Source organism: Tupaia chinensis, unplaced genomic scaffold (genome assembly GCF_000334495.1).
Source record: "Tupaia chinensis unplaced genomic scaffold, TupChi_1.0 Scaffold000185_1, whole genome shotgun sequence".
NCBI lineage: Eukaryota > Metazoa > Chordata > Mammalia > Scandentia > Tupaiidae > Tupaia > Tupaia belangeri.
This window is the reverse complement of record NW_006159660.1, coordinates 149,469-170,042: the sequence shown is the minus strand read 5'-3', so window position 1 is coordinate 170,042 and position 20,574 is coordinate 149,469. Positions and strand designations below refer to the sequence as shown.

The window sequence follows — 20,574 nt, the reverse complement described above, 5'->3', positions numbered from 1 at the left end:
TGTCACTGCTACCTGATTATCTGGCACTTCTATGTGGCTACTAGGTTACAGCCAAAAAAGAAAGGAATCAGAAACCCATGCATTGCTGGTCATATGACATGCAGGTTGGACTCTGACCCCAGAAACTGTGACTGGCGACTCTGTGTGGCCCAGATTTTCAGTTTCTGAAGAAGGCTGGAGCTGACACTCAAATGAACCCTTGGCTATCTTGAGTGGATAAAGGGAAGGATATAGATATGTTCTTTCACTTTTCTGAAACGAGTAGTACAGGTGAGGGACAGTAACCTAAGTTCAAGAGAGACCTCAGAGGTACGGAAGGCTGGGGATGCCTGCAGCTGGCTGGTCATGACAGCTGACAAAGGCAGATGTGAAAAATGTAGCAGAGAGTTGAGATCATAGGTATCAGCTAAATTTCTAGAGAACCATCATAAGCTCATGATTCCCACCTTCTGCTGAGACACCTTCCTATCACTAGGCTAGGGATCAGGAACTTTTATTTAGATAGAGGTTACATTTTGAGCTGGCTCTATGACCTAGTGGTTGAAACATCTGGATCCCAAATGGATGACTGCATAGTTCAAGTCCCAGACTGAGGGAACCAGCAGTTAGCGTAATGGCTGTGTCGCTGGACTCCCACGTAGTCGACCACGGTTCACGTCCTGGACCCAGTGGCTTAAAACTCACGCCGGGTGCGTGTGCATGTGTGCCCAAGATCCCGAGAGGAGAATGGAGGAGAAGGGATTGAGGTGTGGCCATTCCCCCTGGGGGGTGATTTCTCACTTTCTCCCTATTTTTCTCTCTTATGAACGCATGCTTCCACTAGAAAAAAAAAAAAAACCCTCTACAGACTGGCTGTCAGCTTGAGAAACACTCCAGGTGCATGTGAGTGTATGCCCCCAATTCTGAAAGGAGGGGGACATGAGAAGGGATTGCAGTGTGACCATTCCCCGTGGGATGTGCTTTGTCCTCATTCTCCCTATTTTTCTCTCTTATGAACGCATGCTTCCACTAGAAAAAAAAAAAAAAAAAGGTTAGGTTAAATCTACATAGCAAAAAATGAGATGTAAAATTCCTTCTTCTCTTTCCTTCTATCCCCTTTCATTTGTGTGTGTGTGTGTGTGCACGCGCACGTGCGTGCACGGAGTGATTGATATTAGGAGCTGCTACTCTGGACCATTATCTCCACTGGGTTCCTCAGGTTGTATTAATTCCTCCCATACACACTCATTAATCCTCACAGCCACCATATTAGCCAGGCCAAAATGATCCCTAGGAATTTTCTATGGACTTCTAACCTGCTGGTGGATATGAACCTCATACTTTTGTTACAAAAAATAGGGAGCATGGATATGAAGCTGGTTTTAAGATTTATCCTGTACCTGGCAGAGGTAATGGCATTCCTCAAGACTATAGGTAGAGCAAAGGGCCCAGCCCTCAGGAGAGACCACAGCCGCATGAGACGGAGCGGTGTTTGACATATTGATGACTAGAAGGACGTGGGAGGAAAGAGTTTCAAGAACACAAGTGGGAAAGTTCTGTCCTTAGCAGCAAGCAAGGGCTGGTTTTTACCCTTCAGAAATGGCAGCAAAGGAATGGAAAGGGTGGGGAGGGGAGAAGAGACGAGAAGAGAGGGTTACAAGGATGTTCAGGCAGTCTATGGTGAAGGCTCTCTTTCTGACAAATCAGGAACTAAAGTAATTTGTTCAAGCAGAGAGGCAGGAGGGATGGGAATTGGGGGTGTTCAACTATCTAGCAGGCGAAATGTGATTAGCAATACAGCAAAAATGAATAAAATCGATTGGATTAATTTTGTTAGTAACACTCTGTGAGCACGTACCGAGCCAGGCTGTGTACACTAATCACTTCATGTGCTTTCCTTCATTTACTTCGGAAGAGAGGGAAAATATGCTTATCCCATTTTTTAGGGTAAGGTGACTTAGGCTCAATGTTTTGTTCAAGGTTATACAAGTGATAATTGATGGGACTGAGCCTCACACACAGGTCCCCAAAGACAGAATCATTGTGTCGTTTTGTCTTTGGTGGAACGTCGCTGTTTCATGAGTGGAATGAGGTGAGACAACAGGGAAGGTTACTGTGAACTGGGGGCCGGCCAGCTGGATATTGCAGAGGAAGGACAGTGAGAAGTTTTTAGGGTGATAGATTTCTTGGTGAAATAAGCAGATAAAGGCGAACAGAGGAAAAGATCCGAAGGCAAAGAGATGAAGATGAAGCTAAAGAGAATAGTTTCTATGAAAGCAGGACTGCTATAAGCATAATCAATTGATCTGTGATGGGAACATAATATGAGAAATAAGGGATTGTCTTTGGCACTGAGAGTTTGGAGCTGGTTGTCTTTGCTACAGAAAATCATTGTCATTTTTTTTTTTTTTTGACAGAGGGTGCATGTGCTTGACAGAGAGAGACAAACAGAGGGAGAGGAGAAGCTCCCCATCCCCAGGGGGAATATTCACACCTCAATCCCCTTTCCACCATCTCTCCATCCTATTGGAATTTGAGCATGCACACACACAGACTTACAGTGAAATTCTTGACTAGCAATATCTGGTAGCAGTGATTGGCAAATGTTTCAGTTATTGGTATAGGAATAAATGTGGATTCTATAACCAAAAGGCAGAACCAGGGTCAGCTGGTGGCATGGAGGTTAAGGCAATGGCTACCACATGGCCAGCTGCAAGGTTCTAATCTCAGACCAGTGGCTTGAAAGTCATGCCAGGTGTGTGCTCATGTGTACCCAAAATCCTGAGAGGAGAATGGAGGAAAAAGGGCTGGCCACAGCCATCTTCCCAGGGGGTGATTTATCACTTTCTCTGTAGCTCTCTATGGTCTTTCTGGTGAATGCACATACCTTATAGCAAAAACTTATTAAAAAAGAAAAAAAAAAAAAAGACCCTTGTCTGATTTAATTACAAACTGGAGTAATTTTCTATAATTCAAACTTCTCAGGAGTTTATATGAGTTTTACATTCAAAATCTCAACTATCTCTCCCTATCTACAAGAATGACTCTGTTTAAATTATTTCAATTATAGAGCAACTGCTTATATCTTAAGTTTAATGAAACTTTATTGAAATAAAGCACCTAAGTAGTTATGTTGACAGTACATGAATAAAAGTGAAAGGGATAATTTGTAAAGAAACCATTTTTCCTAGTAAATTCTAATAGAATTGGCAAAACCAGAAAAATGACAATTTGCAAAAAGAAGTCCTAGACTGCCACCTACTGTTCAAATAGATAACATCCGTTGTGAGATCTTAATGTGCATCCTACTTAGAATATGGATGGCATGGGTGGGAGAAAAGGAAACTTGTCAAAAAATAGAAATGGTCAGACATTGTCTCAGATATTCTGGGCTGGGGTAGCTGGAAGATTCAGGAATCTACCTTTCTTTTTTAAAGTTTTTTGTTGTTGTTGTTTTGCCATCGGGCATGTGTGCTCAGCTGAGAGAAACAGAGAGAGAGACAATGAGATGGAAAGTGAGAAATCACTCCGCAGGCAGGATGACCACGCCTCCATCCCCTCTTCTCTTGGGATTTTGGGCACACAAGCACACATGCCGGGCATGATTTTCAAGCCACCAGGTCTGGGACTTGAACTGCAGCCAGTCATGTGGGAGTCTAGCACCTTAACCACCATGTCAACTGGTGGCCCCAGGAATCTGCCTTTCTAAGAAGCACCCCAGCGGATCCTATGTAGGTGGTTCCCTAAATATACCTTAAGAATTATTGAAACAGGGACCAGCAGTTAGCGTAATGGCTATGTCGCTGGACTCCCATGTAGTTGACCATGGTTCAAGTCTTGGACCCGTTGGCTTAAACTCATGCTGGGCATGTGTATGTGCGAGCCCAAGATCCCGAGAGGAGAACAGAGGAGAAGGGATTGCGGAGTGGCCATCCCCCGTGAGGGGTGACTTCTCGATTTCTCGCTTTCTGTCTCTCTGTTCTCTCGTCTGTCTGGCGAGCATATATGCCCCATAGTAAAACCCTCTCAAAAAAAAAAAATTATTCAAACATATTTTAGCTATCGTAGGTGTTACATGCTCTTCAGACCCTCCACGCCACACAGTTCTATCACTGACCATCCCTCACATGACTGGATATTATAATTTTTAAAAAATATAATCCCATTTATGGCTTTTGGGGCATTTATGAAAGATTAAATAATGTTTTATCTCCAGGTTTCAACTGTGACATTTTCTGGCAAAATTTGTATTATGTGATATTGCTTTTTTTACTCTTTGAATCACTTTCCATGAGGAATAAACATTTGTTTTTAAAAGGAGTGTGCTGCTATTATTTCTGTTCTTCTTTTCCCCCTCATCATAAGCTTTTATTTTTTTCTGATAGGATAATGATTGATGGAGCTAATCTAACCATATCTAATATCACATTAGAGGACCAAGGTATTTACACCTGTTTGGCTCAAACTGCTCTAGATAGCATTGCTGATATAACTCAAGTAACTGTCCTTGGTAAGTACACTAACTGGTGAGAAATGTTCATTTCTGCTCTACTGCTGATTAAATTCCATTGTTTGCAGGCAATAAAGCCATTGATGATTTAGCCCCTGCACATGTATTGCTAGCTTGAATTTTTAATTTAAAAATAGAACTCTACTTTCAAAGACTTCCCTCTTTTTCTCATATGAGAAGTCTTCCAAAAGTTCACAGAAAATGGGTTTTGTGAAAAAACTATGCCTGGATTTTTTTTAGTGTGAAATATTTTTGAACCAAAATAATTCCTAGTTTTCTTTCTTTCTTCCATGAACTTTTTGAAGCCATCTTGTATAGAACAAATTAATTACCATTTAATTTCTTTTTCTTACCTGGGAAAGGTTTCAATAGCAGTGAGAAGTAAGTGACACTATGGACCAGGAGCAAAATGCAGTTTGCTCTATTTCCTAGCACTCTTGAGCAACCCTTTCCTGGTTTGCAGAGAATGGGTGGAAGAGTGAGGTGGCCTAGAATGGCAGGATCTGGATGGGGTCCCAGAGGTGGATATACAGTGGTCAAGCTCTAAATCAGAGGCACTGACTAGAAAGGATGGGGAGGAACTTGCAGTCTTCTGCAAAGGAGTGTCTTGGCTTTTTATTTTTAATGATAATGCTAATTAGAAAACTGTGTGTGCACTTCACCAGAGTAATCAATGCAATTACCCCTGAAATCATCAGTTTGAAGCTCTTACACCATCTGCTGGATATTTTCCAATTTCCCTTCCAGATTCACTCTACCAGCTCTTTGACCTGGAAACCCAGCTTGTAAGGACATTATTAAACCACTCACCCTTTAGCTTTCATTTGGCTCAGCCTAAGCAGAGCCCTGGAGTAGAGGGGGTTGGTAGAGTGTGCCTGTTCTCCTCCCTCCCTCCCTGCAGGCTGGCTGTGTCCTACTCCCAGTCTCAGCTTCTTCAGGAAGGCTCTCTGCTCACAGCTACTTCTCATGGGGTTCTGTGACTGCTCTCCCACCATCTAGGTTTCAAGTCCCCCTACCCAAAACACAGACAAGTTTGTCACAGCTTTTAAAAGAATTTTTATGAAAACTCCTTTGAAGTATCCTAAATTGTATAAGCTACTTATTTTCTGCTGGGAGGCTGACTGCTACAGAGACCTCTACAGTAGCCATTTACTGTCTCAGTGGGCACCATTCTGTCTTTCCTTTAAGTCTTTGGTTTTACTCAAACATAAGTTCTCTGAGCTCAGAAATTCTGAAAACTGTTGAAGAAAGAACTTCTTATTTAAGGCCCTAACATTTGTACACTGTCGTGGGCCACTTTTTTTTTTTTTAATGTATTTATTTTAGAGAGTGAGTGCCCTTGCTGGAGAGACAGAGAGACAGAAAACAAGGAATCACCTCTCAGGGAGGATGGCCACATCCTAATCCCTTCTCCTTCATTCTCCTTTCGGAATCTTGGGCACACATTCATATGTGCCGGGCTTGAGTTTAAAGCTGCTGGGTCCAGGACTCAAACCATGGTTGACTACAGGGGAGTTCAGTGACATAACCATTATTCCATTTGCTGATCCCTGGCCATATGTCTAAAACATCTCTGGCCCATTCTGAATGGAAAAAAAAATGCTCCCTTCAAAGTAAAATTTCAACAATTGGCAAGTATTTAGCAAGGGTAAGAGATGGTTCCTTTCATTTGTAGAGAAAAAAAGCCCACTGAAGGGGCACACTAAATAATACCTTCCTTGTCTTCTGTGAGAATGATAAGTGCTCTCAGATACTTGAAAGAAACTCAAACCAAATTGTGGAAGAAAGAGCCATTAGAGATCAGATTCTACTTTATTGTCACTTTTCTTTCAAAAAGACTAGAAATTTCTGTGTACTTAACACTCAAATTTGTCTTCACCTACTCAATTTTCCAGTTTCTGTCAAAACATTTATGTGCCAAATCTCCCTCTTTCCATACAAACTGCCTACTCTTTTTCAGAACTCCAGGCCAGAGGGTATAAAAGTTGCTATAATCTACTGAGAATACATTCTTTATAATTACAATGAATTCCAACACAGTTGTTGCAAAGAAAGGCAAAGCTCATGTTCTCGATCTTATTTGTCTGTAACCACAGGACTTAATTTTTATCGCTTTAATATGATAATTATATGCATGATTGAAGTGATAATATATTTTTCAGCTGCTCCTTTAGTCACAAAGCATTTAAGTGCGAGGCACTGTGGGTAATGCAAAAATGAATAAAATATGGTCCCTCCTCTCGAAGGTCTTTTCAGTCACACTCAGTGGATGAATCAGGCATATAAATCAGTATGCACTGAAAGAAAGAAAATGATCCATTTGAAATACATCATCTTCCTCAAGAGTGTGTATAGTCAAGACCCAGGGAACTTGTTTACAAATGCAGATTCCTGAACCCAAAAAGCCAGTGAGAAAAGGCTGTGGAATCTGTGGAATCCGTATCCTTTCTTTCTTTCTTTCTTAAATTTATTGGAGGGTGTGTGCTTACTAGAGAGAGAGAGAAAAGGAAACTGAGAAAGCACCCCAAGGGATGGCCATACATAATTCCTACTCCTCCATCCTCCTCTTGGGATTTGAGTGAGCCCAGAGTGATTTTCAAGCCACTGTATCCAGAACTTGAACCATGCCATCGGCCTTGTAAGATCCAGCTGCCTTAACCACCATGTCACTGGCTGACCTGGGAATCTTCAGTGTTAATAACAACTCCGAGGACTAACAGATGGCATATTGCTTACATTGCTAGACTCCCACATGGCCAACCACGGTTCAAGTCCCAGACCTGGTGGCTTGAAACTCATGCTGGGCATGTGTCTGGGTGTGCTCAAGATCCCAGGAGGAGAAAGGAGGAAAAGGGATTGTAGTATGGCCATCCCCTAGGGAGGTGATTTCTCACTTTCCCTCTCTGGCAAGTGCATGTGCCCTATGGCAAAAAAATCTCTTTAAGAACAGAACAGAATAGAACAGAATAGAACAACTCCTTAAAAAGTTCTGATGCCCATAGTCCAGGATGTCCCTCTGAGGACTATAGTCAGAGTAGAAGAAGATAATACAGTGGATCGAACAATAGATGGAAAGGAAGCTGCATTTGAAGTAGAAGGGAGAGTGAGAAGTGAATCACTGAGAATGGAGAAACAGGCTCAGAGAGGAAGAGTGAGTGACAATGTATCTGAGGAAATTGGGTAAACTAAGGCAATGATATATGTTTGCCTTACCTTTATCTCTTGTTATTAATTGTTATTAGATGTTCCGGATCCACCAGAAAACCTTCACTTGTCTGAAAGACAGAACAGGAGTGTTCGGCTGACCTGGGAAGCTGGAGATGACCACAACAGCAATATTAGTGGTAGGAAGAATGAGGATTACTATTTTCCTTGCCCTACAGACTCAAACTTAATATTAAAGCCATTTTTAATGTTTTTTTTTTTTTTTTTCGTGAGAAAGAGAGAGAAAAGAGAAATAGAGATAGGTACCCCCAGCGGGATTGCCACACCACAGTGCATCCAAACGCAGATTGTGGACATGTGTGTATACCTTGTGTGTACAAGGAGGCCTTAGGACACAAACCCAGGACCTCCCATGCGGGTTTAGCATAAGAGAGTCTTTCGCATCCTCTGTGCTACCTATTGGGTCATCAGTAAAGTAATGATGCACTTTTGCATAGAGAAACATAGAAAAATACATTATGATTATTCCAGTGACCTAACAAAACCAATTTTAACCTCCCTTGATGAATTTTCTTTATTCTTTATCTTAAAAAATAATTGATTTAATTCTTAGAGAAAGACTGAGAACAGGATCTCCACCCAACAGGGTTCCCATACTGCAATCCACCCCTAGTCTTAGCCTGAATCACAGGCACACAGGTACTGGGTGAGCTCAGGAGGTTCCAGGAAATAAACCGAGGACCTTTTCTTTGTAGGTATATTTGTATCATTGCTGCATCACCACCGCACTCAATAAACCTTCTTACAATACCCTTTTAAACTTTTATTATTATCTATAAATCTTAGTATAACTTAAGGACACTCAGTACATTCTAATTTTTTTTTTTTTATGTTCTAATTACTAGAGTATATTGTAGAATTTGAAGGAAACCGAGAAGAACCTGGAAGATGGGAGGAATTGAGTAGGGTCCAAGGAAAGGATACAACAGTCGTGTTAGCTTTGGCTCCGTATGTGAGATACCAATTCAGGGTCATCGCTGTGAATGAAGTAGGGCGAAGTCAACCAAGCCATCCATCAGACCATCATGAAACACCGCCAGCAGGTATGTGGGCTTTCACAAAGGTCTTCTCACTAAATATTTGAGTTTTGCCCCATCTTTAAACATTTTGAAAATACTAGTAACAGTAGTGTAGAGTTTTGGATTTTTCTAAATATCTTGAGTGGTTCTATAAAATAGTAGCACACACAATCAGTCTCATGAGTATCATGTAAGTGTTTGCTGGAGAGCAGGAAGTTAGGGGGTGGCATATGGACAGCATTGCTCTCAGCAATTTCTGATAGCTAACTCTCATGTTTAAATTAGTTATCATCAAGTTCAAGTGGTATAGATAAGAAAGTCAAGGATTCAACTTTCCGAACTAAGACTTTGGACTCACTGTTGGCACCTCATTAAATTTCCAGTGTACTTGCTATCATTAAGTTTTATGCATTTAGTATAATTTTTGCATCTCAATAACCAAATTCTGAAGAATGAATGGAAAATTTGTGAAATACATTATGATTATTCCAGTGACCTAACAAAACCAATTTTAACCTCCCTTGATGAATTTTCTTTATTCTTTATCTTAAAAAATAATTGATTTAATTCTTAGAGAAAGACTGAGAACAGGATCTCCACCCAACAGGGTTCCCATACTGCAATCCACCCCTAGTCTTAGCCTGAATCACAGGCACACAGGTACTGGGTGAGCTCAGGAGGTTCCAGGAAATAAACCGAGGACCTTTTCTTTGTAGGTATATTTGTATCATTGCTGCATCACCACCGCACTCAATAAACCTTCTTACAATACCCTTTTAAACTTTTATTATTATCTATAAATCTTAGTATAACTTAAGGACACTCAGTACATTCTAATTTTTTTTTTTTTATGTTCTAATTACTAGAGTATATTGTAGAATTTGAAGGAAACCGAGAAGAACCTGGAAGATGGGAGGAATTGAGTAGGGTCCAAGGAAAGGATACAACAGTCGTGTTAGCTTTGGCTCCGTATGTGAGATACCAATTCAGGGTCATCGCTGTGAATGAAGTAGGGCGAAGTCAACCAAGCCATCCATCAGACCATCATGAAACACCGCCAGCAGGTATGTGGGCTTTCACAAAGGTCTTCTCACTAAATATTTGAGTTTTGCCCCATCTTTAAACATTTTGAAAATACTAGTAACAGTAGTGTAGAGTTTTGGATTTTTCTAAATATCTTGAGTGGTTCTATAAAATAGTAGCACACACAATCAGTCTCATGAGTATCATGTAAGTGTTTGCTGGAGAGCAGGAAGTTAGGGGGTGGCATATGGACAGCATTGCTCTCAGCAATTTCTGATAGCTAACTCTCATGTTTAAATTAGTTATCATCAAGTTCAAGTGGTATAGATAAGAAAGTCAAGGATTCAACTTTCCGAACTAAGACTTTGGACTCACTGTTGGCACCTCATTAAATTTCCAGTGTACTTGCTATCATTAAGTTTTATGCATTTAGTATAATTTTTGCATCTCAATAACCAAATTCTGAAGAATGAATGGAAAATTTGTGTTATTGAGTTGGCATTGATCATCTATGTGCCTATAGAGAGATTTTTTTTCTTGAATTAAATAAATGTGCTAGATCTGAACTGAAGAAAGCAGGCTAAGAAAATAACCGTGTTAGATATTTTGTGACTTTAGTGTATGACAATATGTCATACCTTCCTACTTACTAATACGATGGATCCATCTGAATAAATCTTATGGCTCCAAAACATACTCTTTTCTGTTTGACATCCCTAAAACTTGACTGATGATATTAATATATAATGTTTTATTTTATGTGTCTAGAAGCAAATATTCACAACATAGATTCCTAATAAGAATTCTAATGGAAAGAGTAAAGCATTTTTTAAATTAAAACAAATTTTTAAAAAGCAAGTTTAAAATTTTAAAGTTCAAGTTTAAAATGTAAACAATGTGTTTTAAATAAAGACATATGGAGTCAACTATGCATTCTCCAATTAAATAATAATCATGTCATTCTAAGAACACTATTTCACTTCTTTAGATACAATATGTATTTAAAAGTGACCTAAAATCTTTTTAGGAATTAAACCAGAAAGACAGTAATAGATATAATCAAAGTTATTCAGAGATCAGGGCAGTAATAGATATAATCAAAGTTATTCAGAGATCAGGGCATGGAGGGGGAGAAGGTGATATGATCACCATACAATGGGAAAAGTAAGGTTCATTCTTATAACTTTTCAGCTCCAGACAAGAATCCACAAAATATAAGAGTTCAAGCCTCTCAGCCCAAGGAAATGATTATAAAATGGGAGGTATGTATTCCTTAATATACTGTATATTTCTCTGTGCTCCTTGTTTGTTTCTCTGTCTACATACTAAGTACAATGATAGAAAAACATTTTCTTTCTTTATTTTTGTTGTCTCAAAAGAATTATTTAATTTTGATTTATCCATTCACTTATTTTAATTTGACCAGAGAAAGAAAGACACACATACACACGCACACACACACACACACAGACATGGGAAAGTGAGAAAGCAAGTCACCAGGTTTGGGACTTGAAATGTGGTCGGCCATATGGGGGTGTCCAGCACATTAACCACCATGCCACCTGCTGGCCCTGAACAATATATTTTAAGAACAGATAAGATTTAGTGATAAAATGAACTTATGAGTTATCATCATTTCATAGTTTAAAGATTATTGTGATTAGAATGATAATGTTGTAAAATAGTTTAACACTTTTGAACAATTTGAGGAAGATATATACATACAGATTTTATTAGAAAATATTACCCAAAGTTCCTAATACTTTTATTACTAGTATTCTAGATTTTCTTCCATTAAAAAAAAAACACTGTAAATTGTTTACTAAATTTAGTATGTGATCTATTAAAGTTTATGCTTATTGGGGCCAGAAGGTGGCATAGCGGTTAAGGTACTGGACTTCACACAGTCTACCATTGTTAGAGTCCTGGACCTGGTGGCTTGAAACTCACTTCTGATGTGTGTGCGTGCATGCCCAAAATCCCAAGAGAAGAATGGAGGAGAAGGGATTATGGTGTGGCCATTCCCCCAGGGAGTGATTTCTTGCTTTCACTCACTCTATCCTTCTCTGTGTCTCTGGAGTGCACACATCCCCTATAACAAAAATCTCTAAAAATAAAAACAAGAAAGAAATTAAAGACACACGAATGGGCATAGCTGGGCTACAAATTTCACCCTCCCTGACACACATATCTCTGTTAAATGTTATTGAATAGACTTTTCATTCTTTGGCTAGAATGCATGTGTGGTTGCCAGTGAAAGACAAAGAGACAAAGAGAGAACAAGAAAGGAAAATCCACCCTACACCATGGAGAATGATTACACTCCTTTCCCTTCTCCTCCATCTTGCTCTCCAGGATTTTAGGAGCACTCACACACACACACACACACACACACACCACAAGCATATTTCCCAAGCTGTATGACTCCAGGAGTCAAACTGCACAGTTAGCCATGTGGGATCTGGCTACCTTAGCCACCAGGCCAACCATACCATAATTGGTTTGAAACTCACACAGGGCATGGATGAGCGCATATGCCCTATAGCAAAAATCTCTCTCTAAAAAAGGAAATGTATATTGGATATAGTATTGATAATTTAATTTCACACTCATTTCAGGCATGATTTTTGGAAAAAAAAATTTTAATGTGTAAATTTTTGTTCATTTAGGTTTTTTTTTTTTTGGGGGGGGGGGGTGGCGGATTTTCACTGTAGGGCGCGTGCGCTCGCCAGACAGACAGAGAGAGATATAGAGACAGAAAGCGAGAAATCACCCCCCAGGGGGGATGGTCATGCCGCAATCCCTTCTCCTCCATTCTCCTCTCGGGATCTTGGGCATGCACGCACACGCGCCCGGTGTGAGATTTAAGCCACCGCGTCCAGGACTCGAACTGTAGTCGACTACATGGGAGTCCAGCAACATAGCCATTACGCTAACTGCTGGTTCCCATTGTTCATTTGTTTTGAGAGATTTTTGCTATAGGATGCATGCACTCACCAGAGAGACAGAGTCAAAAAGCGTGAAATCACCCACCAGGGAGAATGGTCACACCATAATCCCTTCTTCATTCTCCTCTTGGGATTTTGGCATGCATGCACCCATGCTCTGTGTGAGTTTCAAGATTCTGGGTCTGGGACCTAAACCTCTATCAACCATGTTAGGGTCCAGTGCCTTAACCACTTACTGGCTCCCATTTTCTTTCCCTCTCATTTATACTCATTATATAATCACATGGCTCATAAACAAAAATTTAGTTAATATTTTTATATCAACACTCTTTTATTTCAATTTCAGTAAAACTAAGTGTTGAAAATTTAAGATAAAGAAAATTTGAAAATATTGGCAATACACAGAAACTGAATATATCTGAGAAAGTAATTGTTTCCTAGGCTTTATCATTTACCACCACATTGTCTCGATAACTACTTAATTTATAGTCTGAAATTGTGTTCATCTTTTATTCTTTCAGAGTATGTCTATTCTCCTTAAAAATCCATAGACATTTCCATACAGTAGGTGGTATAACTGAGTCAGTATCAATTATACTGTGTAACTTGTGGGTCAGTTCCTCAGAGAAGCACACCGGGTTCCGACATTGTTAGCTCATTAATCCTCACCCCTCTTCTGAGAGGGCCATGGTAGTTCCATCTCTTCAGCCTTCTGTTTCTTACAAAGAAGCTGGGACTCGGAGAATTTAACAACCTCCCCCAGAGGCCCTGTGCTAAGTCACATTGAAAAGAGGGCAGACACCTTCAGTGTTCCTTACGACGCCTTTTCCCTGTAAATCATTCTTTTTTTCTCTAAAAGATACACAAGACTGATTACTAATGCTCTCTTCTTGGGAGAATGGGACTACACCTAGAAAGGGTTCATAATTTGTCCTTGAAGAGCAAATGATATGCAATTTAGCAGTTAATTGACGAGAGTAGGAAGGAGTCACAGGGATTTGGATCTAGATTGACAGTTTGCATTCATAATATGTCCCTCTGTGTTTCATATTATTTTGAAATGTCAGAGAGCTAATAATTACTGGCAGGGCCAGGGAAGCTTAAAAATACTCATTCACTGAATATTGTTTTGAATGGATCATCCTGTAGAAAAGAGTTAGATGCCAGATATTTTCCAATTGGAAAGCAGATACTGTGAATGAATTATCAGTGCCCCTCCAGAGACTGACTCACAAAATAATTTCAGAGAGACACAGCAATAGTTATTATTCACAAAAGGTGATATATATATATATATATCACCTATGTGTATATGATTGCCAGAGGGCATGTGCACTCCTCAAAAAAAGAGAGGGGTAAAGCACCCCCCAGTAGGATTTGCCAGAAGGTGCCTGCACTGAAGAGAGAGAGAAGGATCTGATGTACTTGCTGTGAGCTGTGTTCACAGCTTTCCAGCTTTCCTTACAGTAGTACATTGAGGGCAACCCCATCGCACAGCAGTAGGCTCTGCACAGAGCAAGCTGGATCCCATTTTGGCAACCAGGGCTTGATTCCTGGCCCTGTTGGCTTGAAAAACATTCTGGGTGTGTGTGCATACCCAGAATCCTGAGGAGATGGAGAATTGGAGGAAAATAGATTGCAAACTGATCAAGCCCCATTCGAGGTACTGTCTTTCTCTCTCTCCTTTTGTCTCTCACGCAGGCATATATGCACTCTGTCATAAAAAGCAAAAAATGAAGTTTATTGACTTACTGAGACTGAGCCTCCCCTTCAAGTCATGTTACTTTCAATTCCACTACGATGGGATTGTAATCTAATTGAATTTTATGGGTTGATGCATGGGGAATGTATTGATCACTCCCCAAACGTAGGCTGGGCAGTCCCAACCTGGAGAGCCTGCATCCTTCACATATACAACACAGATGAGGCGCCTACCTGGGCAAGCTGCTCCAGTGTCCTCCTACAGGAGGAAGACCCGAGGCCATAGGGAAGCCTTTAAGTCTTGACTTACTCTAGGGACTCCATTCTTAGAGACAAGGAAAGGCAGGCCCACTTTCCAGAAAAATTTGAAAAGTCACAGGATTCTTAAGTTACCTGCTCTGTTATCTCTGCCACCTCTGATGTGTTTTTCTAGCCCATCCTTCTGTGGCACCATCTTGCCTCCCAGGATGTTGCCTTTGTCTCTTTCTTCCTTTCCCCATCATCTAAGCAGTTGCCTTATTAGAGCCCCAGGGCTGTTGTAACAACGTGCCACAAGCTCAGTGCCTTAAAACAGCAGAAATTTAATATATATCACCTATGTGTATATGATTGCCAGAGGGCATGTGCACTCCTCAAAAAAAGAGAGGGGTAAAGCACCCCCCAGTAGGATTTGCCAGAAGGTGCCTGCACTGAAGAGAGAGAGAAGGAGAGAGGAAGAGAGAGAGATGAAATACCTCCTAATGGGGTGTCATCACATTTTTCTAACCCATCTGGATTCTATTTATTTATTTATTTATTTATTCGGGTTTTTGCCATAGGGTGTGTGAGCTCACTGGAGAGAGACAGAGAGAGAATAGAGAGAGAGCGAGAGAGTGAGAAGGAAAGTGAAAATTCACCCCTCTGGAAGATGGTCATGCCACAGTCTCTTCTCCATTGTCTTCCTGGGGTTTTGGGCACACACATACACATGCCCTGTGTGATTTACAAGCCACCAAATCCAGGACTTGAATCACAGTTGGCCATGTGGGAGCGTAATGCCTTAGCCACTAAGCCACCTGCTGTGCCCCACCCCCTTGGGGATTTTACACACGTGGGCTGACATGTTTTAACATCTGCCAGGGCCAAGATGTGGTCAGCCATGTGGGATCTGACTCCCTATGCACAGGGCTTAACATTTGTACTATGGGGCTAGTTCAATAGATTTGTTTTTAGGAACTGAAAATAAAATGAAATTAAGACAATACATGAATCAGTCCAGTTTCTAGATAAGTAGCCATATTATTTCTCAGTTCATACATCTTTTTAAAAATACTTTAGGAATATAGGCTCTTTTTTGGAAAATTACAAATAAAAATTTTACTAACAGTATTAGCAGCTCCTCAGATCCTTTGAAGTGCAAACACAGCCCCATCTAGGACATCCTGGACCCCAAGTTAGAATCACTTTTCTAGAGATATCTTCCTGGGGTCAATTTCATGAGGCTCATAGCCTTCCTGCCTGCTCTGTCCGTGTCCACTCTGGTTTTCTATCTTTGTTGGGCGGCTTATCTAATTGTTTTCTGGGGTTTGGTTTATCTAAGAAGTTTTGAAAGTCTGTTGGCCATTGTCTCAAAGCCAGATACAAAGTTTCTCTGTTGTTTCTTCAGAAGCCAAGGGCCTGTTGAGCCAAAAACAACTGGTATAGCAAAAGCTAAAGGGAAACAGGGAATTTATTGGTCTCACAGAGACCATTAAGTAAGGGTCATACAGTGGGGTATGCAGTCAGATACACCAGCGGCAGGGTCAGGTAGAACAATAACATGTCTGTGAACCCTGAAAAGGCTGGGGTCTTTTAAATTTGTGAGGAAGTTTTTGCCTTTAGGGTGCATGCACTTGCCAGATAGAGAGACAAAGACAATGAGAAGGAAAGTACGAAATCACCCTCGAGGGGGGATGGTCACGCTGCAATCCCTTCCCCTCCATTCTCCCAGGATTTTGGACTCACACTCACTTGCATCCAATGAGAGTTTCAAGCCACCAGGTCCAGAACTTGAATTGCGGTTGACCACGTGGCAGTCAAGCGATATAACCACTATGGCATCTGCAGGCCCAAGGCAGGGGTCTTTTATACTGGTAAAAGGGGTATGATACATGTAAGGTAAAGAAAACGGACGAGAGTCTTATGGAGATGGGGGACTGGACAGGACTGGTGGATGTCCATTAGCAGAAGCTGTCAGAAGCAATGCATTGGCAGTGATGGCTGTCCGCTTGGCAGGACATGTGATCAGCCGAAGGGAGACTGCAAACCTGGAATTACCGTGAGTAAGAAAATCTTGTGATACTCAGCCTTGTAGTCAATAGGAAGTAACTATAACTAGTAAGCTGGCTGACCAGCCATTCTTCCCGGTAGTTCTCCAACCCTTATTTTATTTTGCATAGCGATCTCTTTTTAGATAAACTGTATCTTCACACCCAAGAAGACTAGCCATAGAGCTCAAGCATTTTTCTTAGAAGTTATAAAGTTTATTTACAATATGCCAAAGAATGTTATTAAATTTAACTCTTTTCCCTGGAGTCAAATGTTTAAATTGAACATTATTCATACGTAATTGTTGTCAGGAGGGGCAAAGGAAATTATAATTCCAGATTGTAACATGGGATTAAAAGCTCATCGCCGAATTCATTTGGACAATGAGAAAGCCCGTAATGAATTTATACCCATTTCACTCTAAAAAGTACCTTGTAGTTAAACTTTCTAATACTTGACTGTGGAAAATCTGGGAAAGTTTTTATTTTGTTTTGATTTTTTGTTCTCCTGGCTAAATGAAGTACTTTGAAGTATCCCCCTTTAAAAAAGTACAGACTTGGGACTATCAGTTAGTGTAATGGCTATATCACTGGACTCCCATGTAACCAATTGCAGTTTGAGTCTCAGATCCAGTGGCTTAAACTCACACTGGGCGCATGTGTGTGCATGCCCAAGATCCTGAAAGAAGAATGGAAGAGAAGGGATTGTGGCATGGCCATCCCTCCGTGAGGGATAATTTCTCGCTATCTGTCTCTGTCTCTCTCTCTCTCTCTTTCTCTCTCTCTCTGTCTTTCTGGCAAGTACACATGCCTAATAGCAAAAAACTGTCCCCCCCAAAATTATACAGACTTGAAATCATGCTGTTGATAAAGTACTCTGCTTTCATCTCAAGTCCCAGTTCTCTTTCTCACTCTGTCTCTCTTGTGAGTATATGTGCCCTCTGGCAATTTTTTAAACAAGTTTATGAGAAATATGTATTAAGAAAAAACTACTGGGACCAGCAGATGGTGTAATAGTTACGTTGCTGGACTTTCGTGCAGTTGACTACGGTTCTTGAGTCCCAGACCTGGCAGTTTAAACCTCATTCCAGGTGCATGTGTGTGCATGCCCAAGATCCTGAGAGGGGAATGGAGGAGAAGGTATTGTGGCATGGCTATCCCCCCTGGGGAATGATTTCTTGCTTTCTGTCTCTCTGTTTCTCTCTGTGTCTTTGGCAAGTGCACAAGCCCAATAGCAAAACTTTCTCTATAAAAAGAAAAAGAAAAAGAAAAAAACTATGCATGGATTACAAATATTTTCCTGCACCAAAATAACCACATACTTTACTTCCACTCTCTATGACTTTTTTGAAATCCACCCCACCATATAAACTTGTGTCTTCTCCAAAAATATTTATTTACTTTCTCTTCTCATGGAAGAAAGATAGAAAAAGATGGAATCAGGTGGAAGAAAAAGATGGAATCAGGTGGAAGAAAAAGTTTTGCCTGAAAAAAAACAAGGGAGACCCACAGATTGCAAAATGGTTACATTGCTGGACTCTCATGTAGTCAACTGCAGTTCAAGTCCTGGACCCAGAGGCTTGAAACTCACACTGGCATGTATGCATGCATGCCCAAAATCCCGTGAAGAGACTGGAGGGGAAGGGATTGCAGTGTGGCCATCTCTCCTGGGGGATGATTTCTCACTTTCTGTCTGTGTGTCTCTCCGGCGAGCGTACACTCCCTATAGCAAAAGCCTCTCTAAAAAAAAGAAAAAGAAAAACCAAGGAGGAATTCCATTCACAGATAATTCATCTTCATGTCTTGTTTTATTTCTGTCAATTCTTTGAGAGCGAAAAAGTAAAATATAGCAGGTAGTATAAGCAAAAGCTAAAACCCTCTGTGAAATTCATTTGTAAATTCTTTAATATATGAATACTTAGACTTAACCATAAAGGCATAACCAAAGCATCTGAAGCTGCTTCTTACATGGGGAGGAAGGTGACTCAGTTAAGACTTAAATGTACAAATGACAAAAATTTCCACCACTGTTTTAAGCCAAGGAGAGAGATTTAAGATCTCCCAAGAAATGATCCCTTTCTTACAGCTTTTCTTGTTCCACCTAGGGAGCCACTGACTCTAATTCGATATTTCTGTGATCATGCTGAATGAGTCTTGCCATCTGTTTTAGCCTTTGAAATCCATGGAGCAGAATGGACCAGGACTGGAATACAGAGTGACCTGGAAGCCACAGGGAGCCCCAGTGGAGTGGGAGGAAGAAACGGTCACAAACCACACTTTGCGGGTGATGACGCCTACTGTCTATGCTCCTTATGATGTGCAAGTCCAAGCTGTCAATCAACTCGGCTCTGGGCCTGAGCCACAGTCCGTGACTCTCTATTCTGGAGAAGATTGTAAGTGTTAGACTCGAAACTCCCATGACTACAGTAACAGCTTCTCTCAAGGACATTCCATTTCTGGTTTTTTTGGAAAGGTTTTTGCTATAGGGCATGTTTGCTCGCCAGAAAGACAGAGACAGGGAGACAGAAAGTGAGAAATCATCCCCAGGGGGGATGGCCACGCTGCAATCCTTTCTCCTCCATTCTCCTCTCGGGATCTTGGGCACGCACACACATGTGCCCAGTGTGAGTTTAAGCCACCGGGTCCAGGGCTCGAACCACATGGGAGTCCAACAACATAGCCATTACTCTAATTGCTGGTCCCAAGGACATTTCATTTCTGAAAACAAATAATGCTGAGCCCCAACTGCATACCAAGAAGTGGGAAACAAAAAGAAATAGAGCACACAATTCTATCTCAGAGAGGGTTACAGGACAGTTGATTAATATGGAGTGCTAAGAAAGTAGTTTAAGTTTCAATTGGTTTTAGTCCCCTAGTAAAATTTTTCTATATTAAAAATCAAAGACCTGGAATCATCACTGTACTTAATTAAGTACTACAGCTGTCATATGGTTTTTAATTACATCTGCCCTTATTTATCAAAGATTTCCTGAAAACCACTTGCTGCCATGTCTCAGGCCTCAGTTGCCCCACTGGAACTTTCCTAACACATATGAAATACAGACCCAGATTTGTATATGGAATTACACTCACACAAAGAATTTTGAGGTACTAGTGATACAATATTTTCACATGATAATACTGATCACATACTAACTGCAGCAAACACATTGTCAGAAAAAGACATCGCATTTTTATTACTATACATTAGGAGTAATTCTTATTGTTCTTCTAGCATACAAAGTAATATTTTTATCCCAGAATAGAAAAAAGGTCAAGAATAAGAAATAGTTTTCTATTCACCTGCTGTTCACATACTTCTGCCCAAATAACAGAACGTAGAACACATCACTCGTGAACTCCTAAGTCGTGACGTCTCTGTGTTTGCTTTATTCCCCTGTCATCTCTCCTTGTAGAATGGGTATGACAGCACCCACCTCAATGGGTTATTCTAAGGATAATATGAGCCAGTTCAGGTAAGGCCCTTAGAATAATGCCTGACACATAGCACATACTCCATTATTATTAGCTGTTGTTGTTAATATTTGATTAGCCAAATTCCCAAGTCATCTTACTGATATTATTAGTATAGTTCTCTTGCATTCAAAGGCAGGATGCCCACAAAATATTTTGCTGGGGTTTGTTTTAAGCTTCTGGTTACACTTGTCCACATTGAAACCACCTGGTGAGCTTTATATTGCTCAGTGTAGTACAGGCTGTTTTCTTCTAGAAAACTATTGGAAATAAAAAATTCTTTTGTTGTGAGAAACTTTGTTTCACTTGGAACTGATTTCACAAAAGTACTTTTCTCCAGATTAAGCAGTATAAAAATCACCTATTGAACTGTAATACTTCTTAAAATGTGTGTTTTTTTTTTTTTTTGG

At 40.5% G+C, this 20,574-nt stretch overlaps 1 protein-coding gene across 1 annotated transcript in view; it reads left to right on the top strand.

Moving 5' to 3' along the window:
• The window catches only part of CHL1 (cell adhesion molecule L1 like), a 250,099-nt gene that overhangs the window by 212,760 nt on the left and 16,765 nt on the right, over positions 1 to 20,574 (top strand). Inside the window, 5 exon segments of the mRNA XM_014587141.2 lie at positions 4,365 to 4,489; positions 7,732 to 7,833; positions 8,560 to 8,757; positions 10,948 to 11,018; positions 18,861 to 19,083. Coding sequence (XP_014442627.1) covers positions 4,365 to 4,489; positions 7,732 to 7,833; positions 8,560 to 8,757; positions 10,948 to 11,018; positions 18,861 to 19,083 — 719 coding nt within the window.